Source organism: Neolamprologus brichardi, chromosome 1 (assembly GCF_056152115.1).
Source record: "Neolamprologus brichardi isolate AB-2024 chromosome 1, ASM5615211v1, whole genome shotgun sequence".
NCBI lineage: Eukaryota > Metazoa > Chordata > Actinopteri > Cichliformes > Cichlidae > Neolamprologus > Neolamprologus brichardi.
In genome coordinates this window covers 32149802-32169563 of record NC_142104.1, presented here as the reverse complement: position 1 = coordinate 32169563, position 19762 = coordinate 32149802, and the positions used below count along the sequence as shown (strand labels likewise).

General features: G+C 40.6%; 1 protein-coding gene across 1 annotated transcript in view; it reads left to right on the top strand.

The window, feature by feature from the left end:
* Positions 1-19762, top strand: part of LOC102787874 (protein kinase C-binding protein NELL1-like) — a 299433-nt gene that overhangs the window by 120154 nt on the left and 159517 nt on the right. The window contains exons 10-12 of the mRNA XM_087840916.1: positions 354-427; positions 4020-4119; positions 7075-7203. Of these exons, the coding sequence (XP_087697042.1) occupies positions 354-427; positions 4020-4119; positions 7075-7203 (303 nt within the window). The remainder of the gene's footprint in view (positions 1-353; positions 428-4019; positions 4120-7074; positions 7204-19762) is intronic.

Sequence of the window (19762 nt, the reverse complement as noted above, 5' to 3'; positions counted from 1 at the left end):
CACCCCGGAGAGGAGAAAAAGCAGGACTTCATATCATATGCTTCACTTTCTATTTCTGCTTTATCACCAGAGGAATATGCAGAAGAGCCTTCCTCTGTTGTATTCTTAATGCGCTGTTACAGTTCCTTTCCGCTTGTGCACACTAGCCAAGAACAACTTTGTTTCAGACGGAATTAACTATGCAAAACTTCAGCCTGGAAACTTTTTTTTTTGTAGGCAACCTCCAATTCTCAGTGTTAGCTGAAGAATTTATTCAATTTCTGGTATTTCATAGTTTTTGTGCTTACCCAAACAAAGTGATATAGAAATTGTCCTGTCTTGTTGTTTATTTATTTTTATTTTTTTGCCTGCAGCAAAATGTACCTACATGGAACAGACATTTTCTGAGGGACAGCGGTTTTTGTCCAGGAGCTGCCGGGAATGCAAGGTAACTCGTCTTTTATTTTTCCATCCTCTCCCCAGCGTTTAGTCTTTATCGTGCAACCACCAGACAGTGCTTCTTTGGAACTTGAACATGCAGTGCTCATGTGTGCGGTGGACTGCTCGGTGCGTTATTCAATTAACCAGCAGGCCTTATTAGTTTTCCCACCCTCCTGCAATCTGTTCAATCTGCCTTTTTTTTTCCCCCACCGCTCTAATGGCGAGATAGCCAGGTAATTAGAATAACTTATGAACACGGCAACACAAAGGCCTGATTTGAATCAGAGCTTCATCATTGCGTAGATTATAATTGAACTCATTATTCCAGTTCAGCACAGAACAGAGGTGGGCTTTCTCCACTGAGAAGCCATTTATCTTTAAAGGCACTATTTTAAGGAGAAAATTAGCATTTTATGCATTTAATTGCTTACAAAGACCCAGACATTTGGATTCCTGGACTCTTTATTAGCCCTTAGAGACCCTGAAACATCATTAAACAACAAATGTTTGTTTCAAGCAATTACAATCACATTTACTCCTGGACGTAAGATCTGCTAAAAGTCCAATTTGGGCATATTATATTTTAAAGGGGGTTAAAAATGTGTTGTTTTTTTAGCCCTCTTGGCACAAAGACAGCCTGATAGTTTTAATGTGTGTAAGTCAATACGTGCATTTTACTTTCTTTTGTGGTGACATGTCAGATTTAGAAGCATTGATCTGATATATAACCCTCCTTCTTCAGATTTTTGCTCTGGCCTCTCACCCTGGGAGGGGGAGAATGGGGAAAAGCAATGACATATCTGTATGTGTGTCATACAACATGAGGCACAAACACAAAAAGAAAGAGAAAAGAAGGAAAGAGAGGACCACTCTAGGCCAAATTATGAAGCATTATGATGCGTGACATTAGTCATTCTGCTCGGCAGCTTCAAACCATTAGTGTTGATTTAAAACTCGGTTAGTGTGTTCACATGTTTAAGTCCACTGACTACAAATCCTGTGTGTTTGATCACTTGCCAAAAGCATGTCATCACTTTTTACGTTGATTAACGACCTCTGAGCCAGCCACTGCTTTCAACTGAAAGCTAGGTCACCTCCAGGGGTGATTAACTCTTAGGGACTCTAAATAAAATTGTCACTGACAAAAACAGAGAATTTCCATTTCTTTAGTATTCGCTGATCCAGCATACAGCAGTGCCATTTCTATAAGGAAGCCTTTAACTTGAAAATCATACGTTCAATATAAGTAACTTTTTTTTAATCTCTTTATATTACTTCTGGCTTATTTCAGTACTGATCATTTTAGTTTACCTCAACTTTATTTATTTATTTATTTTTTTACACAATTTAAATCCAAAACATCAGCATTCAGGATCCGAGTTACTTGCCCTACACAACCTGTCACTCCTCCAGCCTCTACAGTCTTAAAAACGGTGTAATAAAAAGTATTCACAGTCTACACTTTGTGTTTTTGTGTTATTTTATTCCAAAATGTATTAAATACATTTTTAAAATGTATTTTTTCACCTCAAAATTCTACACATAATACCGCACAATGACAAAGTGAAACAACTGAATAAAATAATGACGACAATAAAACATGTACACACAAAATTGAGCTCAGCTGCATCCTGTTTCCACTGATCATCTGTCAGATGTTTCTGCACGTGCTGTGGTCCAGCTGTGGTGAATTCAGTTGACTGGACATGATTTGGAAGGCACACACCTGTTTATATATGGTCGCAAAGTTGACAGTGCGTGACAGCCATGATGTCTAAGGATTTAACTGTAGACCTCTAAAGCAGGATTGTATTGAGGTACAGATCTGGGGCACGGTACAGAAACATTTCTGCAGCATTGTAAGTCCCAATGAGCAGAGCGGCCTCTATCATCTCTAAATGGAAGAAGTTTGGAACCACCAGGACTCTTCCTAGACCTTGCAGTCAAGCTAATCCGATTGATTAGGGTAGAAGGGCCTTACTCAGGGAGCCGACCACTTTGACAGAGCTCCAGCTTTGCTCTTTGAAAAGAGAACCTTCCAGAAGGACAACTATTTCTGCAGCACTCCACCGGCTTGGCCTGTATGGTAGAGCGGGCAAACCCATACAGTGAAGCATGTTGGTGGCAGGATTATGCTGTGGAGATGTTTTTTGGGATGCAGGAACTTGGAGACTAGTCAGGGTCGAGGGTAAGATGAATGCAGCAATGTAAAGAGATATCCTTGATGTTCATCCTTGGTGCTCCAGAGCACTCTAGACCTCGGACTGGGGCGAAGGTTCATCTTCCAACAAAACAACAACCCCAAACACACAGCCAACATAATAAAGGAGGTTCTTCAGGACCACTCTGTGAATGTCCTTGAGTGATCGAGCCAGAACCCAGACTTCAATATGATTGAACATCTTTGGAGAGATCTGAAAATGGCTTAAAATTATTCTCCATCCAACCTGATGGAGGCTGAGAAGTTCTGCAAAGAAACATTTGAGAAAATGCCAAAAATATATGTACAAAGCTTGTAGCATCATACACAAAAATATTTCAGGCTGTATTCCTGCCAAAGATGCTTCAACAAAGTATTGAGTAAATACTGTGAAGACTAATACTGACTGATGAATTATACTGCACTGTGCACAGGCTTGGTGTTGCTGAGCTCATCGTAGCTGTCGATGGCACCAAACAATGCCAGTATTCAAAGAATTGATTTGACAACCATTAACATATAGTTGCATGTTAAAAATAATAGAGTAAAAAGTGCTTTTCAAAAATAAAGTACGTGGTTTTAAGGTTTTCGGCATTTATTGGTATTTTCTGAGATTTTGCAGATTGGGCGAACAGACTGAGCTTAAGCCAAACTGGTAATTTTATTAATTAATGATGAATATATTCATTTATTTGACAGATGGCAACGCTGTAACAGTTAGATATGTAATCGTTTTATGAAGCTAACTAAAATATTACCATATATATATTTATTTCCACCCTGGTCACACACAGAGCAACATTATTATTAATTTAAGTTTTAAAATCTAATATTCATTTTATTTCCATGGTTCCTTTGGCTCCTTCAGAGACAAATGATCTATTTGGCTCATTTAGGCTTTTCCTCATTCAAATGTTTTTATGTGTCTACTGTTTGAGTCAGTAGTGCAGAAATAGTGCAGCTTTAATAAATTAACTAAAATACAGAATACATTTTTAGAAAAACAGCACGATCAGATGGTGAGACAGAGGTTCACCAAGAAACTGGGCTATTTACAGATGACACGAGAAAGCAGTTAAAATGGTTCCTACATAGGGACGACATTGAGGAAAGATGTGAAATATTAATATAATATAATATAATTTACTCAATACCCAGTATGGCCTTTCAAAAAACAGCTGATTTAAGTGTTTAAAGTCGGGAAATGGGACTGATAAGAAAAAAAATGGCCTAAAGGTTGAAGAAGCAGTCCTGTGGATGAGAGGTTGCAGTTTTAAATATTATAAGAGATCAGATTGTATAACTGGTGGAAAACTGATTCTCTCTTAATGCATAGCCCTTCACACATCTGACCCCATCTCTGAAATCACAATGTCTTGCCTGTGTCCTGTCCTTCCAGAATGGCCTGATGGTGAAAGTCACAGAGACCTGTCCAGATCTAAACTGCACCCTCAGTGAACAGATCTTACCAGATGGCAGATGCTGCAATGTTTGCAGAGGTACATGTTTCTTTCCACTTCCCACTGCACTTTTCTCAGTTGCACGAATTACTTTTTTTTCTTCTTTTTTTTCTTCTCGCATGTACACACCGGTACCGTGTCGCTGTGAGGAGTAAACACAGCCATCTTCCCAGTGCTGATTCAGGCTGTGCCTCTGCAATAATTTAGTCTCTCTCCCTTGTCATCCACTGTGAATGCTTTTTGGCCCGTGTACCTTTCAGAGCAGATTGGTCTTTCTGCCATAGAGCACCTGCTATGCCTATTTACCTGAACCCCACTGCTTTGGCAGGGAAGTGCTACGGGGTAAATAGCCACTGGTAATTCAGTAAATACATTGAATAAACAAACTACAGGAGCCTGCCATCTACAGAGACATAATGAAAGAATCCCGGGGCAGGTTCTGAGTGAAGGAAATTGGACTCTTGTTTAGGTAAGCTAGCATTTCTTAGACTCACTGTATTCTCACAGGACGGGGATGAAATGGAAAGGAAAAATACATGTTTGGGAATAAGAAAGAGAGGGAGGCGAAAAGATAAATGAGTATAGCATAAGACAGCAAAAAGCAGAAAGGTAACGGAAGGTAAAATTAAGTCTTAGACTTGCTGTGATGAAGTGAAGGAAGGGGGCAGATGGGAGGTAAATAAGGTAAAACGCACATGCCAGCAAAAGAAAGGAAAAGAGATGATGACTACAAACTGATATACTGATAATACTGAGAGTGTTAGGTAAAGAATGAGGAGAGAGAGTAAAGAGAAAGCAGGAGAGGAACTAAAGAGTAAAGGAAGGAAAGGACTTGAACTCCTTTTGTTGGAAAGTAAGAGAAAAGAGTAAGGAGAGAAAAGAAAGCTTTGCAGTATTAAGGGAAATATAGCTGAGGAAGGAAGAACAGAAAAGTAGATTTAATACAGTAAGGAGCAGCAATTAAAGATTAAAGTCTCAGTGCCTCTTCTCTCCAAACCTTTTCTTACCTCTCCGACACACACACACACACACACACACACACTTGCTAAAAAGCCGAGTCGGTCATTATTCATTATCATTGTTACCAAATCATCTCCAGGCCTCTTTTAACCGCGTCGTGACTTGGTCCTTTACCACCACTCTGAGATGTAATTGTACCTCGCTGTTAAAGTCCTCGGAGTCACGCTGGCTTTGTTAAATTGGTAATTACACAATTGTCACATAGTCTTCATACCAGGTAGAATTTCACCGGGGAAAGAAAACAAAGAATTGCACAGTGTGAGGGGCTCGTGCAAGCGCGCAGTGCAGTGCAAATCAAAATCCAGCAACAACTCCCCTTTTACATAAACACGCTATCACAGTTGGTCTCTCTGCAACATGTCCACATGATCCTGTGAGGACCTGCTGCAGATGATGTAAGGACTGAGAGGGAGAATAATGCAGGCACAAGTCTTTCTTCGGTAATAGCTCCCCGGGCTCCCTGCCTCGCAGGGCTTTTATGTGCAGCCAGTCTGTCACTCATTACAGGACACGATGGGCTATATCAACTCGTACCTACTGAGCAGGAGACAATCATCTATGTCTGTCTGTCTCTCTGTTGGGTCACATTTTTGTGCATGTGCATGAGTCTCACTCTGGCTTGGTTCAGATCACAGAGCACAAATGAATGATAGATGTAGCTGTTCTCTATCTACGTAGGCAGAAATGATCACACACAGGCAGGAGACCAGAGTTCGAAGTTATCATCTAACTAGCTACTAGCTACAGCTAGGTACTTGTTAATTATTGCTAAAGGGGAAAAAATAATTAAAAAAAACATCAATATCATCAGTGCAATTAATCTCACAGCAAGCCCTGTTATTTGTCAGATACTCACATCAAAACACTCTAAACAGCACCAGCACCACAAAAGGACAGTCAAGAGGTCCAGCTCAGCTACTCCAGTTAGCTGAGGTAATGTCTAGCAGGCAGCTAGTGGCTCCAGCCACCTGTGCCAGCATCTACTTGTAACCAAGAGGCCCCTTTATCATGCAGGACTTCAATATGTAAATGGGTGACTTACATAGAAATTCACTTGTCACCATGACCAGAACCTTTTTCTTCTTTTGTACTAGGCATAAACATGTTTATTCCTCCTAGCAAGTTGGGCACTTTGATGTGTACCCAATGGAGATTAACTGGCTTTTGTAGATAGTCTCAAGTGGCCATTTGAGGAACTGGCACTTCATCGTTTGGCTTCATTTTTCAGCCCTGGCAGTGGCTGCTGGGGTGGAGCAGCGATAGGGGGAGAAGAGTTAAACTACTGGGCACGATTTCCTCTAGGACTGAAACACAGCTGGTCATTGGGGAAGTCAGCAATTGGAAGTTTTCACTCATTGCTACTCTTCTGTAAACGCGGCTGTAATTATTCCATGTTGCCTTGAGATAGCATCATAGCTGCACACACAGAATACACTCTACAGTATTTTAATTACATGGCAAAGCTTGTTATACTGCAGTTTTGTGTATGTGTGTGTATTTGTGTTTTGAATTTTGAAAGTTGTCCATTCTGCATGACTGATGCAGTGCTCCACCTGTTGTGGTAGTTGTGGTTTTTCAGAAATCGAAACTTCATTAAAAGGATGTCTTCAAATACTGTAAGAGCACCGTGGCTCACTCAGCCGATTGAATTGATGACTTGGAGATCTTCCTACATCAGCAGAGTTTGTGTGTCTGCATTTGCATGTTTTGTCTCGTTAGCACGTGCACTTTTGCATGAGAACTTTCATTAATACACCAGATTTATTTAAAGTTGTAAACTCACCGTACACTTCAGGCACCCTGTTATCCACAGTGTTGTAGATGACAGGAACAAGGTTGCTCCTTTGTGCATTTATCTGCTTTTATCTCTGCATTACGGGCATGCATGTGTGTGTGTGTTTGTGTGTCTGTACACAACATTTTATAGCCTTGAGTGAGCAGATTTCAAAGGTTTCCTTTGCTCTTTTCTTTTAGGTTATGACTTCTGCGCAGAGGGACTCATTTGTGGGGAAAACTCGGAGTGTAAAAACAGGAATACTAAAGCAGAGTGTGAATGCAAGAGTGGCTATGCCTCCATCCACGGGGATTCTACTTACTGTGAAGGTAGGACCATATTTTTCCCCAGCTCAGGTGAGCCAGGGCCAGCGTGGCTGTCTCATGATGTCTATTAGCACAGGATGTTAAAAGCAGAATGGGTGGCAGCGCGTTGAAGCGTTAAATTCATTGTTCTGTTTTAGGAGGGTGTTTATGAAGGCCGTGGGCTGCAGACTGAGATTTGTTATGAGCTCTGGGTATGACATGATGATGACTGGCTGTAAAGAGAACAAGGATTGCTCGGTTAAAGAGCAGCTATGAACCAGGCTCGGGACTTTGATTATGCTATTGGGGCTGGTGTTAAAATAGATTTTCTTTTTAAACTTATAAGCAATTTGCTTCTTTCATAGGAGTTTGACAATAGAGCTCTGGCACTCCTGTTTTGAGCTTATTGTGATACAGTCAGTATGATTAGAGGGTGGCAATAACAAACACAATAAGATAGCCATGTGCCAACAGTGGTGGAATATGTACTTACAGGAAGTTTTGACACAGCCTTTCAGGATAGTTTCAAGCTTTTGCTAAAGTCAAACTTTTTTGGTAAACTTGCTGTTGGAAGGATTTTTCCGCCTTATGCATGCTGGGCTTTCCCTGTGAATCATGGCATTTGAGTCTGGAGCCATCGCTTCGCTCATTTTCAGGGGTTTCCAGCCCGTCTGGAAAAAGTCGGTCATCGGGACGCTTCCACCGTGTGGGTTTTTTCGGTGGAGCAAAAGGCTCAATCTGTGGGTGCTGGAGGCCCAGATTACTTGCGATGGCACTAATGGCCTTATTTGACTGAGAGGCTCGGGAGCGTCAATCTGTGGATTGAAGGATTTGCTCAGCGCTCGGTGAAGTTGTCATTGGGTCGCCGCCACAACAGACTAAATCCACTAAATGTGCTGAGAGCTGTGTAGCCACAAGCCCTCCAGTCTGTCTGCTTTTGTTTGATCTGCATGGTAAAGAGGTTTACCCAGAGCACCACTCAGTCCACAAACAGTCCCACACCGTATGAGGAAAGGCTGGGAAACGCTGATTGTTAGATCAACTATGTAAATCATGGAACCGTGGCTCTCGGCATTATCCCTGCGATACCCTGAAGGCATCGCAAATTTCTGTTGTCGCTGGATTAACGGGGATCCAGACGTACATCACGGTAATATTTGATTTGGCTTCCATATCACCTCCCAACTTAAACGGGCTTAGATTTACGCCTTTTCTGAGCAGAAAGGAGTAATTGAATCTTTATATGTGGGTTATAATCAAAGCACAACAGTGTGATGGTGGTCCTCACATCCTAATGATTGTTTTATAGAGCATATTCATTTCTCCACTTGTATTTTATAAACATGAGATTGTGTCTAGCTGTGGCACTAAGCTGTCATTAAATGTGACCGTTACGTCCTCATAAATGATTTAATGTGGCACTGAATAAGTGAAGATGAGATTATTTACTTGCAAACAGAGGGCTGTTTGAGCAAGGATGAGAGGATTTAAGCAGAGCTGCTTTTGAGCCTTCTGGCTTGCATTCAGTCACCTATCGTGTCCTTTTTTCTTTTTTTTTTTAGCTGAAATTGTTCATATTTGGCTCACAACTTTGGATAAACTCTGACTGAAACAGTCAATAAATATTTTGTAGCCTCAGAGTAATGACTGATTAATCTATAACTTAACCCTTTAGGGGGCACTTGTTAAAATGGATGTTAATTTTTTATTAATAACAAGTGTTATTGGAGACTATTACAGGACTTTTTTTTTTTAACTTGTGTGACTTTTTTTAAATGTTTTCATTTTTATGGTGCACATAAAGGTCAATGAAGTGACCGTCCATGGTTCCTCGATCGTTTAGGGCCGGGGTGTCGAAACTCCAGGCTTTGATGGCCGGTGTCCTGCAGGTTTTAGAACACAATTGAATCAGATGATTAGTTCATTACCGGGCCTCTGGAGAACTTCAAGACATGTTGAGGAGGTCATTTAGCCATTTGAATCAGCTGTGTTGGATCAAGGACACATCTAAAACCTGCAGGACACCGGCTCTCGAGGCCTGGAGTTCAACACCTGTGGTTTAGGGCGTGTTAATTTTTCCAAAAAGTGTCTAAAAACAACTAAAAACAGTTTACATTTAAAAGTCACTATCCAGTGAAAATAACAGTGTCAACAACAGTGTAATGTAGAACTACTGAAAATAAATGTATTGATATAGAAGATTTAAATTTATAACAAGAGACAAAAAATAGCATTCTATGAATAATAACTACTGGGGAGACTTCTTGTTTATTTCTTATATGCATTTCAATCAAAAGTAAATAAATTAAAACCCTGACCTTAATCCTAACTCTAACATTAACCTTATCCCTAACCTTGACCACAACCTTAATCACATTAGATAGTGTTTTCCAAAGCGATTCATGATGAGAAAGTAAAATAAATGTACATGTCTAGATTCATTCCAAACGGTTCTCTTTTTTCCGAACGCGTAACATACCAACAATTTGTCACGTAGCGTTGGTGTGTTACGTTTTGGGATCAGAACATGTTGCTTTCACAACACTTTTGAACTATGAGCTGTATGGGTTTAATCAACCTACCCCAGTTAGTTTTGATGTTATGATAAGTGTTGGAATAGGAAGGGGTGAAAAACCCAACTCCCCAGATTTAGGAATAACACTGAAATTTGACATGCTACAGACCATTACTGATTGTTTAGAATAGGTAATGTCACCGACTATCACAAAACCTGATGTTTGCTGATTGGCTGTGGAGGACTCTTTTCATGTTCATGTTACCAAATATGCTTCCTTGCCCAGGAAAGTGTTAATTTGTTACTGAACTAATCTATTTTCTTTTTTAGACTTGCAGGCTAAATATAACAAGAAAGACCCAAGCTTTTTGATTTTGGAGATCACTAAGATCAGACAAAGGCAAAGCACTCCTCTTTTTGTCTTAGCATTCAATGAAAGGCTATTGTTTGAATCTCTAATTGTGAAGATGAGTTTTTGAGTTTCAACACATTTCTCATCCATTTCTGGGCAATGCAAGAATCCGGTTTAAAGCTGCTTTTTGAGGTCAGCAAGTTAGCTGCTGCTTTCTTCTGAGAAAGAAAAACAAGTTAGATCTGACCTGAGAAGGGGCAGGTCACTAAAAAAAAAAAAGAATAAATTAAGTTCTGTCCTGAGAAGAAAGGGGGATCTCTTTGCATGAAAATGTTTTTTTCAGGCATAGAAGTCAAAGAGGTTGGAGCATATTTTGTGTCTCCTTAAGCATGTGTGACACAGACCTGATTTCTAAACCCAGCGAGAATCTTAGCAAAAACAGGAAGGCACCTACTTGGCACATTATGAACATATGTAGAAATGCAAACATGGGCACACCCCGATGATGGTCTGTCCCTGTGTGGCTGTTTATTTTAAAATGTATTGCTGCATTTGAACTGATATCTTTCTGCATTAAAGATCCAGGTCTACTTGAAAATGTTGCTCTGGGTCTGCTCATTGTTATCTTAAAAAACCTTTACGTTTTCCTTCATTACCTCCATCATCAAGCTCTGACCAGTATGACAACATTACACACGACACCGCTGTTCTCCAGTTTTTGTTTTGATTTTAACCAGAATTGCTCAAAGCATTGTTGCTTTCTGACCTTACAGTATTTTTACTGTGTTCGTCTTTATTTTCTGTTGTATACATAATGTTAAAATGAGTCTGATAGTAAACATTACCAAACCTTCCGATAATGAGTTCAGCATACACTCAAACGACTGATTCTTTGCCGTCTTAAATATGAAGCAGTAATTTGGAGTAAACTGAAAACATATAAAATCAAAGATTTTTATATTTAAATAATGAATCATTAAGCAAAATATACACAAATCAAGTATATTTCATTTGACCAGATTCCATGAAGTTTAATGCTTCACATTTTACTCATGTAACGAAATACATGGAACATTTACATGTAATCAGGTGACTTACAGAAAACCTTTGGGACACTCTTTGACTATATGTACAAGTAATCCCTGTGGAGGCAAAAGCACATGTTTTTTCTCTTCTTGGCTCTGCATGTCATTAAGAGTGGATCGTTATAGAACAGAAGCCCCACCCACCTGCTGCTGCAGCCATCTGTTTAACAGGTGGAGGGCAGGTAAAACAGCTTGTAACAAACACTGGATGCACTGAAGGCCAAGGTCCAGTGTAAATAAACAGAGTTTAAAACTGTAAAAATATGCAAAAATATGAATACTCTATATATAGGAGATATATATATATATATATATATATATATATATATATATATATTCATGAAACTCATTCATCACCATTCATCATGTGTGATTCAGAGGGAACGCCATACTGGAAAACAGCAAAGTAACCTGACAACAAAACAAATAACTAAAATTAGTAATAAAACAAATAAAAGAAACAATGTTGAAATGATGATGAGTGACATCTCTTTTGATAAGGCCATTTTTAAGGTCACCTCAGTGTCCAGTGGCCACCTAAAACAACGATTGTCTCAACAGGTAAAAATTATAAACTGAAGAGAATTTATAGAGCTGATCTTGGAAAAGCAAAATGTGTTTGGCACAACTGTGCATTCAAATCATAAATGTGACTGCAAAAGCTATGAGACAGGACAGGAGTTACACAAAAAAGTAATAAGAAATAAACTGGTAAGCTGGCTAGAGGCACTGTTGGTGTTTGACACTGGCTTCATGATTGTTACATGTGGCTTGATTTAATTGATTTAGCTTAAAACTCAGAAATGTGTGACATAAGCCACTGAAAAACAGGAAAATAAAGAGCACTGAGGATTCCCCTCTTCCTGTGTAACAACATATGTATCTCCTAGCTTTGCATCTAAGTCCATTATGACTTGATGAAACTGAAATTTCCATTTGCTGGTCCAAATGTGGCAATATGCGAACAGGTTTTTATGTAACACTTTTCTACCTGAGCACTGAAAGTGCTTTACACAGCATGTCTCATTACATACATTCAGTCAGAAGTGGGATGTTATTGGCGAAGGTATAATCAGATAAATTCAATCTGATGCTTAAATGCTAATTGCATTTATAAGAAATGCTAACTACGACTTACGTTTTGCGTTACACATGCTTTGTTAGCTGCTTGGCGTGTCACACCATATGATGCCCCTCCATTCAGCGCACTGCGTGCTTTAACGTTTGTGCTAATGGGCTTATCAAAGGCTTATTATCCTCATCAGCTCTTGTTTACGCTGTCAGTGATATTCTTACAGTCCCAGTAGATCTACTGTATCCTTGCTCGGCTCCAGAGGATACAAACATTAACGCCGCCGCTGCCGTTGTTTTGCTGACAGCTTGTTAATCACAGCCTAAAAAATCTCCTGTGTTGTTGACACACTTTGGCTTGAATCCGCTCTATATAAAGCAGACATGCTGATGTGGAAATGCAATTGCATCATCAAAGGACAAACAATTTGATTCCCCATTCTCCTGACTGAGTGCTGCAGGGACCCTCCTCCCAAATGGCCTGTTGTTACCCCATGAGTCTGCTCTGTATGTGTGGTAGAAGAAATCCCAGCATGCGCCCAATACTGAACCAAAGTGCATCCTAGATAGTGGATATATTTCTTTCATTTTTTTTTACAGCCTCTCAAGTGCCCTTTCTGTGCACTTCTTTCCTCTTTCGTGTTTCAAATTAAAGGCGCTATCGCCACGCTGCGTCCTTGGAAATGTTTATGGGTGAGCACATCAGGGAAAAGTCAGAGCAGTTAGCAAGGCGCTCGATTCAAGTCGAGGATTTTCACATATGCGGAGCTGGAGCTTATTTCCATAGAAATGGTCTGAGGAGGTTGTTGTAGAGAATTCTCCTGCTGTCAAGAGCCCTCGTGGGTCACTCTGCCCACATTAATGGCAGCATTAGCTCCTGCTGTGCCCTGTAACTCTTCTCTGGCTCTTATGCGCAACTCAAACACCGACTCGCTCCTTGCTTTACACAGAAAGGTGGATTTGTTCCACCACCTCATCAGCTGGGCGTTTGTGGTCAGAGTTCAGTTGCTAAGTTCAGCTTAGGGTAATTAACAAGCGCTCGATCTAATTTTTTATGGCTTTTTATGGCTATCAGTCACTGGCTCGCTTATTTTGTTTTTCTTTAGTGTTTTATTTGGTGCAGGTTTTTTTTTTCTTCCTGCTGTGGGTAATAAGATTAGCGTGGGGCCGGCACATCAAACCTAACAGGGCTATTTCTGTTTGTTCTGCTCGCTTTCATTTAGCACTGGAACAGCCAAACTCCCCGGGCTCACCGACTTGCTCTCTGATGTGTCCCCTAAGCTAACAGGCTCCTGGGAGCTATTTTTTATGATGTCCTCGATCTCCAGTCAATCTCCACTGACACCACAGCACATTTCTCTCTTCATCTTTTCCTTTGCTTTATCTCTCACCTCTTAGCTCTTACCTCTTACTGATAATATGGTGTGACTTTGGTGCTAATAGCGTCACAGTTACTGCCACCGGAGTTGCTGCAACCATTTCAGCCATATTTCTTGACAGATTCTGGCTGGTATAAAAAGGCGATACATCAGCCTAAGTGTTAGTATTACCCATTTCATGCATCATGAAGAACTTTATTATAAAAAGAGGCAATCTTTTGATAAAGAGCACCGGGGGGGGAGGCCTCACTGCACATATGAAAAGAAAATCTGTGTCATTCTTATGGTAATGGTATTGCTGGGATAATATTGATTCGTCATCTTAGGTGATGACTCATTTCAAATGAGGCTAAACATCACTGCTACCAGTGAATGTAGCTGATCTGCCTGAGATTCATCTTTTTAAAGAAAATTCCACCATGTGAAATGTTTTTGCTTAGATTTGAAGCTCGTGAAATTAAATCTACCTTTTCCAGTTTAACAAAATGAAACAGAAAGTAGGCGTTATTTGCCCCTGTGTCACAATCTCTGAAAGAAGAAGGTATCCAGATTAGCCCTTTAAAGCTTGAACTATGAAATAATAGCCAGATATAATTGCCTTTTTCGCTCATAGCTACAACTTTTTGAGTTTTCTGTGAATAGATTTTTGCCCGGATACCTGTGAAACCTTGAAATAAATCGAGAATGTGAAGAGAATCACATATTTACACACACACAGCGTTGCACTCTTACTAATACACTGTGGACCCTGCAGTGGATCACTGCCTTAGAGACCATTTCCTTTGTAGCAATAATTCATGTGAGAATAGTTCATGGTGACTTTTAGCATTCTCGCTGTTGGGGCCACAATTCATCGTCTCGCCTCTGGTTTTTGATGCGGTGGCCGGAGTCTAAAGAAATGTGGTTTGTAAGACTTCCTGCGTTGCTAGATCAGTCATTTCATCTCCTCCAGCGTTCTGAACATAGCATGGCCTCGTGTCTTGACTCCTACTTGCTGAGATGTTCACATACCATCGAGTTGTATCTGTGTGCTACACCAGGGGGACAGATGAATTAGGATTTAGGAAGTTATTTGTGCTGGACTTTACCCATCTTGTCTCTCTGCATTGCTGAGCCACCGTTATCGCGTTTTTGCAGAAAAACTGGGATGAGATGGGCATTTGGCTTGGATGGGGCAGACCAGTAAACTGACTAACAGACAGTCAGATTGAGGAAGAGCCGTATGGTAGTATGGGAAATTGCAGTTACAAACAGCACTACAGAAAGATCACTGGGGGTTCAAACCCGCAGGAACCATACCCTCAGAGCTGAAAATGAGCCAGTGAAGGGTAGCAGCTGCCTGCAGAGCTGCACAGTAGGAATAAAGGTGTTTGTGCGTGCATGACTGTGTGAGTACAGGTCTGCTTGTGTGTGTGTGTGTGTGTGTGGTGTGTGAAGCTGTCCTGGGTTTTCAGATAAGCTCAGAAAAACACGGTGCGTCTCCACCCAGAGTGCAGCACCTGCCCCGTGCTACAGCTAATCCACTGAAAACCTGACAGTTTGTTTACTTTTTCCCGCTGAGCATGACCACACATAACAACTTCCCAGCCCCGGGAAATATGGCAATATGCACATGCGTTACCTGAAAAGTTTTTCCCATTTTGTATTACAGATCATTTCTTGTTCTCAGTGTAGCACTGATGAGCTGATACAGTATAGAGAACTTCATCCAAGTGCATCCTAAATCAGTTTCTCTTACATGTCAAATGATTTATAAATATAAATAAATTCTCAGTAAGTCTGTTACTTCAAAGTAGAGCATTTCCTAACACTCATGCAAAAGACTTTGTTACAAACACAAGTCTAAAATTAAAAGCACAATGCAACAAATGTCTGACACACAAGTGCAAATATCTGGGAGTTGACAAGACCAGTTTCTGGACTTTTGTGAGGGGAATGTTGTCCCAGACTTTGTCTGCTGACAATGACAAATGTTTTACGTTGATAAAAATGTTTTGGACTGCAGATCAGTTCCATACTTCAGCTCTTCTATTATGAAGCCATGCTGTTGTAATCAATGCAGTAAGTGGTTTAGCATTATATTAGTTAAATGTCCAGGATCTTCTTTAAAAAAAAAGAGTCCCCTGGATGGGAGCATATCTGTGTACTATATTTACCTGTCAGGATTGATGGTGTTTTTCCAGATATGCGTCCTACAAATTCCATAGTCACTAATATAGTAATGACATCAGAGATGTAGTCTTTTGAACTGAGTGCTGATAACAAGGCAGATGGTCCCTCTTTAGTCTGAAGGATGTGGCATCCATGTTTTGTCAAAAAGAATTTCAAATTTCACTTCCCAGAGAAGACGGCAGGGTTTCTGCATCATGTTTACTTATGACTTATTGTTTGCGTGATAGTGCTTTAAGCTGCATTTATGGGTGACACAGTGAACTGTGTGGCAATTTCTCGAAGTGTTTGTGAGCCCATGCAGTGATTTCCAAAACGGAATCATGACTGTTTTTAATGCAATGCCACCAGTATTGAATATTTGTATCAGTATTTTTTACCAGTATCGGACATAATATCATCAAAAGATTATTAAAATCTTTTGATGATACTATGTACTGTAACTGATGAGACATTCATTTCATATTAAGGAACATTTTGTTTAAAGTTGTTCCACAAATTGTCAATGTAGCCTTTTGGGGGGGTTTTTTTCACAGACTGATGAACCTCTGCCAATTTCTTCTTCTGAGAAACTGCCTCTTTGAGATGCTCTTCTTATACCCAATCCTGTCACTGACCTGTTTCCAATTAAAGTAATTAGTTACAAAAAACATTCCTTTGGCTGTTTGATTTTGATACCACTTATTTTTCCAGCCTTTCCCTGTTCAAAATGAGCTAATATTTTGCCATTAAAAGTGGCTTAAAAGTGCGGGGAAAGGGACTAAAGTGGCTTGTTTCAGAAAAGTGTGAAATGAGGGTCTGCATCAAAGCCCAGTATAGTGTAAACTGCCAAATTATGCATATCCACTCCAGTAGAGCCTGAGAATTGGAAATTATTCCCCCAAACCACAGCTCAATTCATGTCAAAGCATTCACTTTTACCTACTAAAACGCTGTCAAACTTAAAATGAGAGCGTGGGCCCAGCTAGTGAATAATAATATAAGAAGAAGAAGAATGTGGCATTGGAAATTGGCATGTTATGTCCCCTTTAAGAACACAACAAGAAACCTGATGAATGCACACCGACAGCACATTCTTCAGTCAGGTGAGATCATGAGCTAAATAGTAAAAATACCTGGGATGTGTTCCAGCATGTTTGCTGCAAGCCGACTAGGCCTACATCAGCAAATACTCTAACAGCAGTAGTGGGAGTGTGATGAAGTAGAGATGCATTAGTTCAAGAAGTGTTGGAGATATGACTTTTACAGATTGCACCAGGAATTCCTGTGGATTCACCAAAATACTAGCTGACAGGATATATCCTAGTCTCCATAAGCTTTGCAGAAGATGAGTATTGTAGTGTGAAGCAAAGATGGAAAAAGGGAAACCACTTAATGGTCAACTCTCCAGACTTGAATCTTAGCTTTGGAGTTTTAAAGGGAATCAGAACCCCTTTATTAAGAGACAGTGTTCTATAAAGGTCACCTTACAAAGTACTGAAGAAGAAAACCAGTCTCTGTATTAGGAGGCGTCCTGGCCTGTGTTGTACTGAGCTCTTACTGTGGACCTTGCATTTTTAATCTTGTAAAACTTAAATGAACAAATAAATTACTGTTCAACTTAGAAGTAATGGTATAACTGTAAGGTGACATTAAAGCTATACTGCACTGGTGTGTAATGCTGTTCTATGATGTGTGCTGACATGCGTAATGCAAAAGAAAGTGACTTATCGATTGGAAGCTGTTCAGATAATCCTTACTTGTTCTTATTCAGGCTGCGACGATGGAAGCAGCGGCATGCGTTTGTCTCTCGTGGCACTGGCGAGGGCTGCCGGCTGAATTGGCTCTCACTCAGCGGCATTAAAGAGTAATTGGCTGAGTTTGTACTTGAGCGAATCAGTCAGGTTTTTCTCGGCTGTGTTAAAACAAGGGTGTAATGCATGAGAATGAATGAGCAGTTGTGTCTCGTCCTCTGTTTTTGCACGTTGCATAAAGAGAGAGTTGACGTGGAATTAGTGGAGAAAATGCAAACGGGAAGACGAACAGAGAGCAGGTTGCGTTTATAAAGACAAGGATGAGCTAAAAGGCAGCAGTGCAGACTAATGGAAGCCGTGGCCTTCGTAAAACTTTGCTGTGCTTCCTTTACCCAGAAAACCATGTGGTCAAAAAACATAGTAGACGTTTCTGCTAGCAGGCAGGGTGATGTCAGATTTCTTCGGATGCTGTCATCCATCCAAGACAGAAAAGAATAAGTAGTTGTCGTCCTGTACAGAATGGTTCAGTGATGAATCTAGAACAACATCTTTGTGCATACAAAGAACTGCCATTCATTCAGTGTTTTCACATTTTTCTTTCAACTCTGTTCCAGAAGCATAACATCAACCGTTGATCATCCTACCGTTTTTGTCTCACCAGCTGAACCGGGGGTCAAGAGACATTTGTCTGCCAATCTATCCAGAATGGGGCTAGTTCTCCCCCCTAATTCGTGGGATAAATTGGAAAAAAAAGAGGAAGTGGCACTTGTTCCACCCTCGTCGTCACTGCTGAAGTGCCCTTGACTCACAACTGCTCCACCGAGTCAGCCAGTGTCCTACAAATAAGACTGCAGACACGCCTGGCAGCTTCCAAGTATGATTTTATGCAAATGTGTCAGTGTGAACTTCTTGAACAAAAGAGCGCTGCTATTGCTTGCAGAGAATCATTTTATTGCCGCTTAAATCTTCCGTCACAACATTTTGTTCGGCAAATTAATTGCAGAGATCTGAGAAGTCCAGCTGAAACCAAAGGAGAGGCTCCTAATTTTGCACTTAACTTGGTGTGTACAGTGTTATTATGCAGATAGCCTTTAAAATAAAGGTTAGAGGAAAGCATCTTGTTGCTGACAAAGAGACAGACAGGAAATGAGAGGTAAGATTCAAGCTCTTTTTCGCTGCTGAGACAGAGATAATGACTAAGAGAGAACAGTCTTGGAAAGTGAAAGCAGGACTGCTTGCCAAGCTCTGTCCATAACACTTAAAGTCTGAGATTGTGAGGAGAGCTTGTCTGTGTGCGAGCGAGTGGATTGACTCAGGCTACCATGTAGCGCTGTCAGAGCTCTGCTGGAGGCACAGTGGGTGAGCACTCTGCTAAAAGGTCAGTGAAAGACCTGTAATGAATTATAGTTATTTCACTCAACAACAGTCTACAGCAAGTCAGTGTACTGCTGCTCCTGAGTCCCTCCTCTCGCCCCCCATCCCACTTCTCAAACTCTCTTCTGGGTAGCATCCATCTCTCCCATCTGCACTTCACCGACCGCGTGTGTTCCAACACAAGCCAGCGTCGTCCTCGGCTCCTCGGCTAGTTTCGGTCGCCTCATTCCTAACGCCGTAGTCAGCCCTCACTTATTTCTGTTCCATCTTCTGACCGTTTCTGAGCTGCTGGGGATCGGGCTGTTGGTAATCCTCGAGCCAAAGGGTTTCCTGGCTTGCTTGCTCTGTATGGTCTGTGGACTAAAGTGATCAAATTTCTGCTGGAATTGAGCCTGAAAGCTGCAGTGCAAGCCTGAAAACTTATTTTCTCTAAGCACTCTAATGGGAGCAAATTCAAATTACCTAAAGGTCTGTTTTTTCATTGGCATGTCTCAGCGTGTGTGTGTGTGTGTGTGTGTGTGTGTGTATGTGTGTGTCTGTCTGTCTTTTAGCTCTTACATGAAGTCTGCCTTGTTTGGGGGACTTGCCTTAAATTACCTTTTGAAGTTATTTATGTATTGATCAGAATTTTCACATTTCCCACAGTGTAATAAGCCATCTGCCAAAGTCACATCAATGCCTCATAATTACTCAGCCTTCAGACAAGGGAGGGTACAATACTTTTATTTCTCTCAGTATTCTCCTATTCTTATTCCTCTGTTGAGAGCAGTCTTTTCTTTTCAAGCCAAAAGTCACATCTATACTGTGCTATATTACAACAAGAGTTACACTGGAATACTGTAAAACTTCTACTAAGAATTTCTCAATTTAAGTGTCAAGTTTTTTTTTAAAGCTGAGGCCATTTA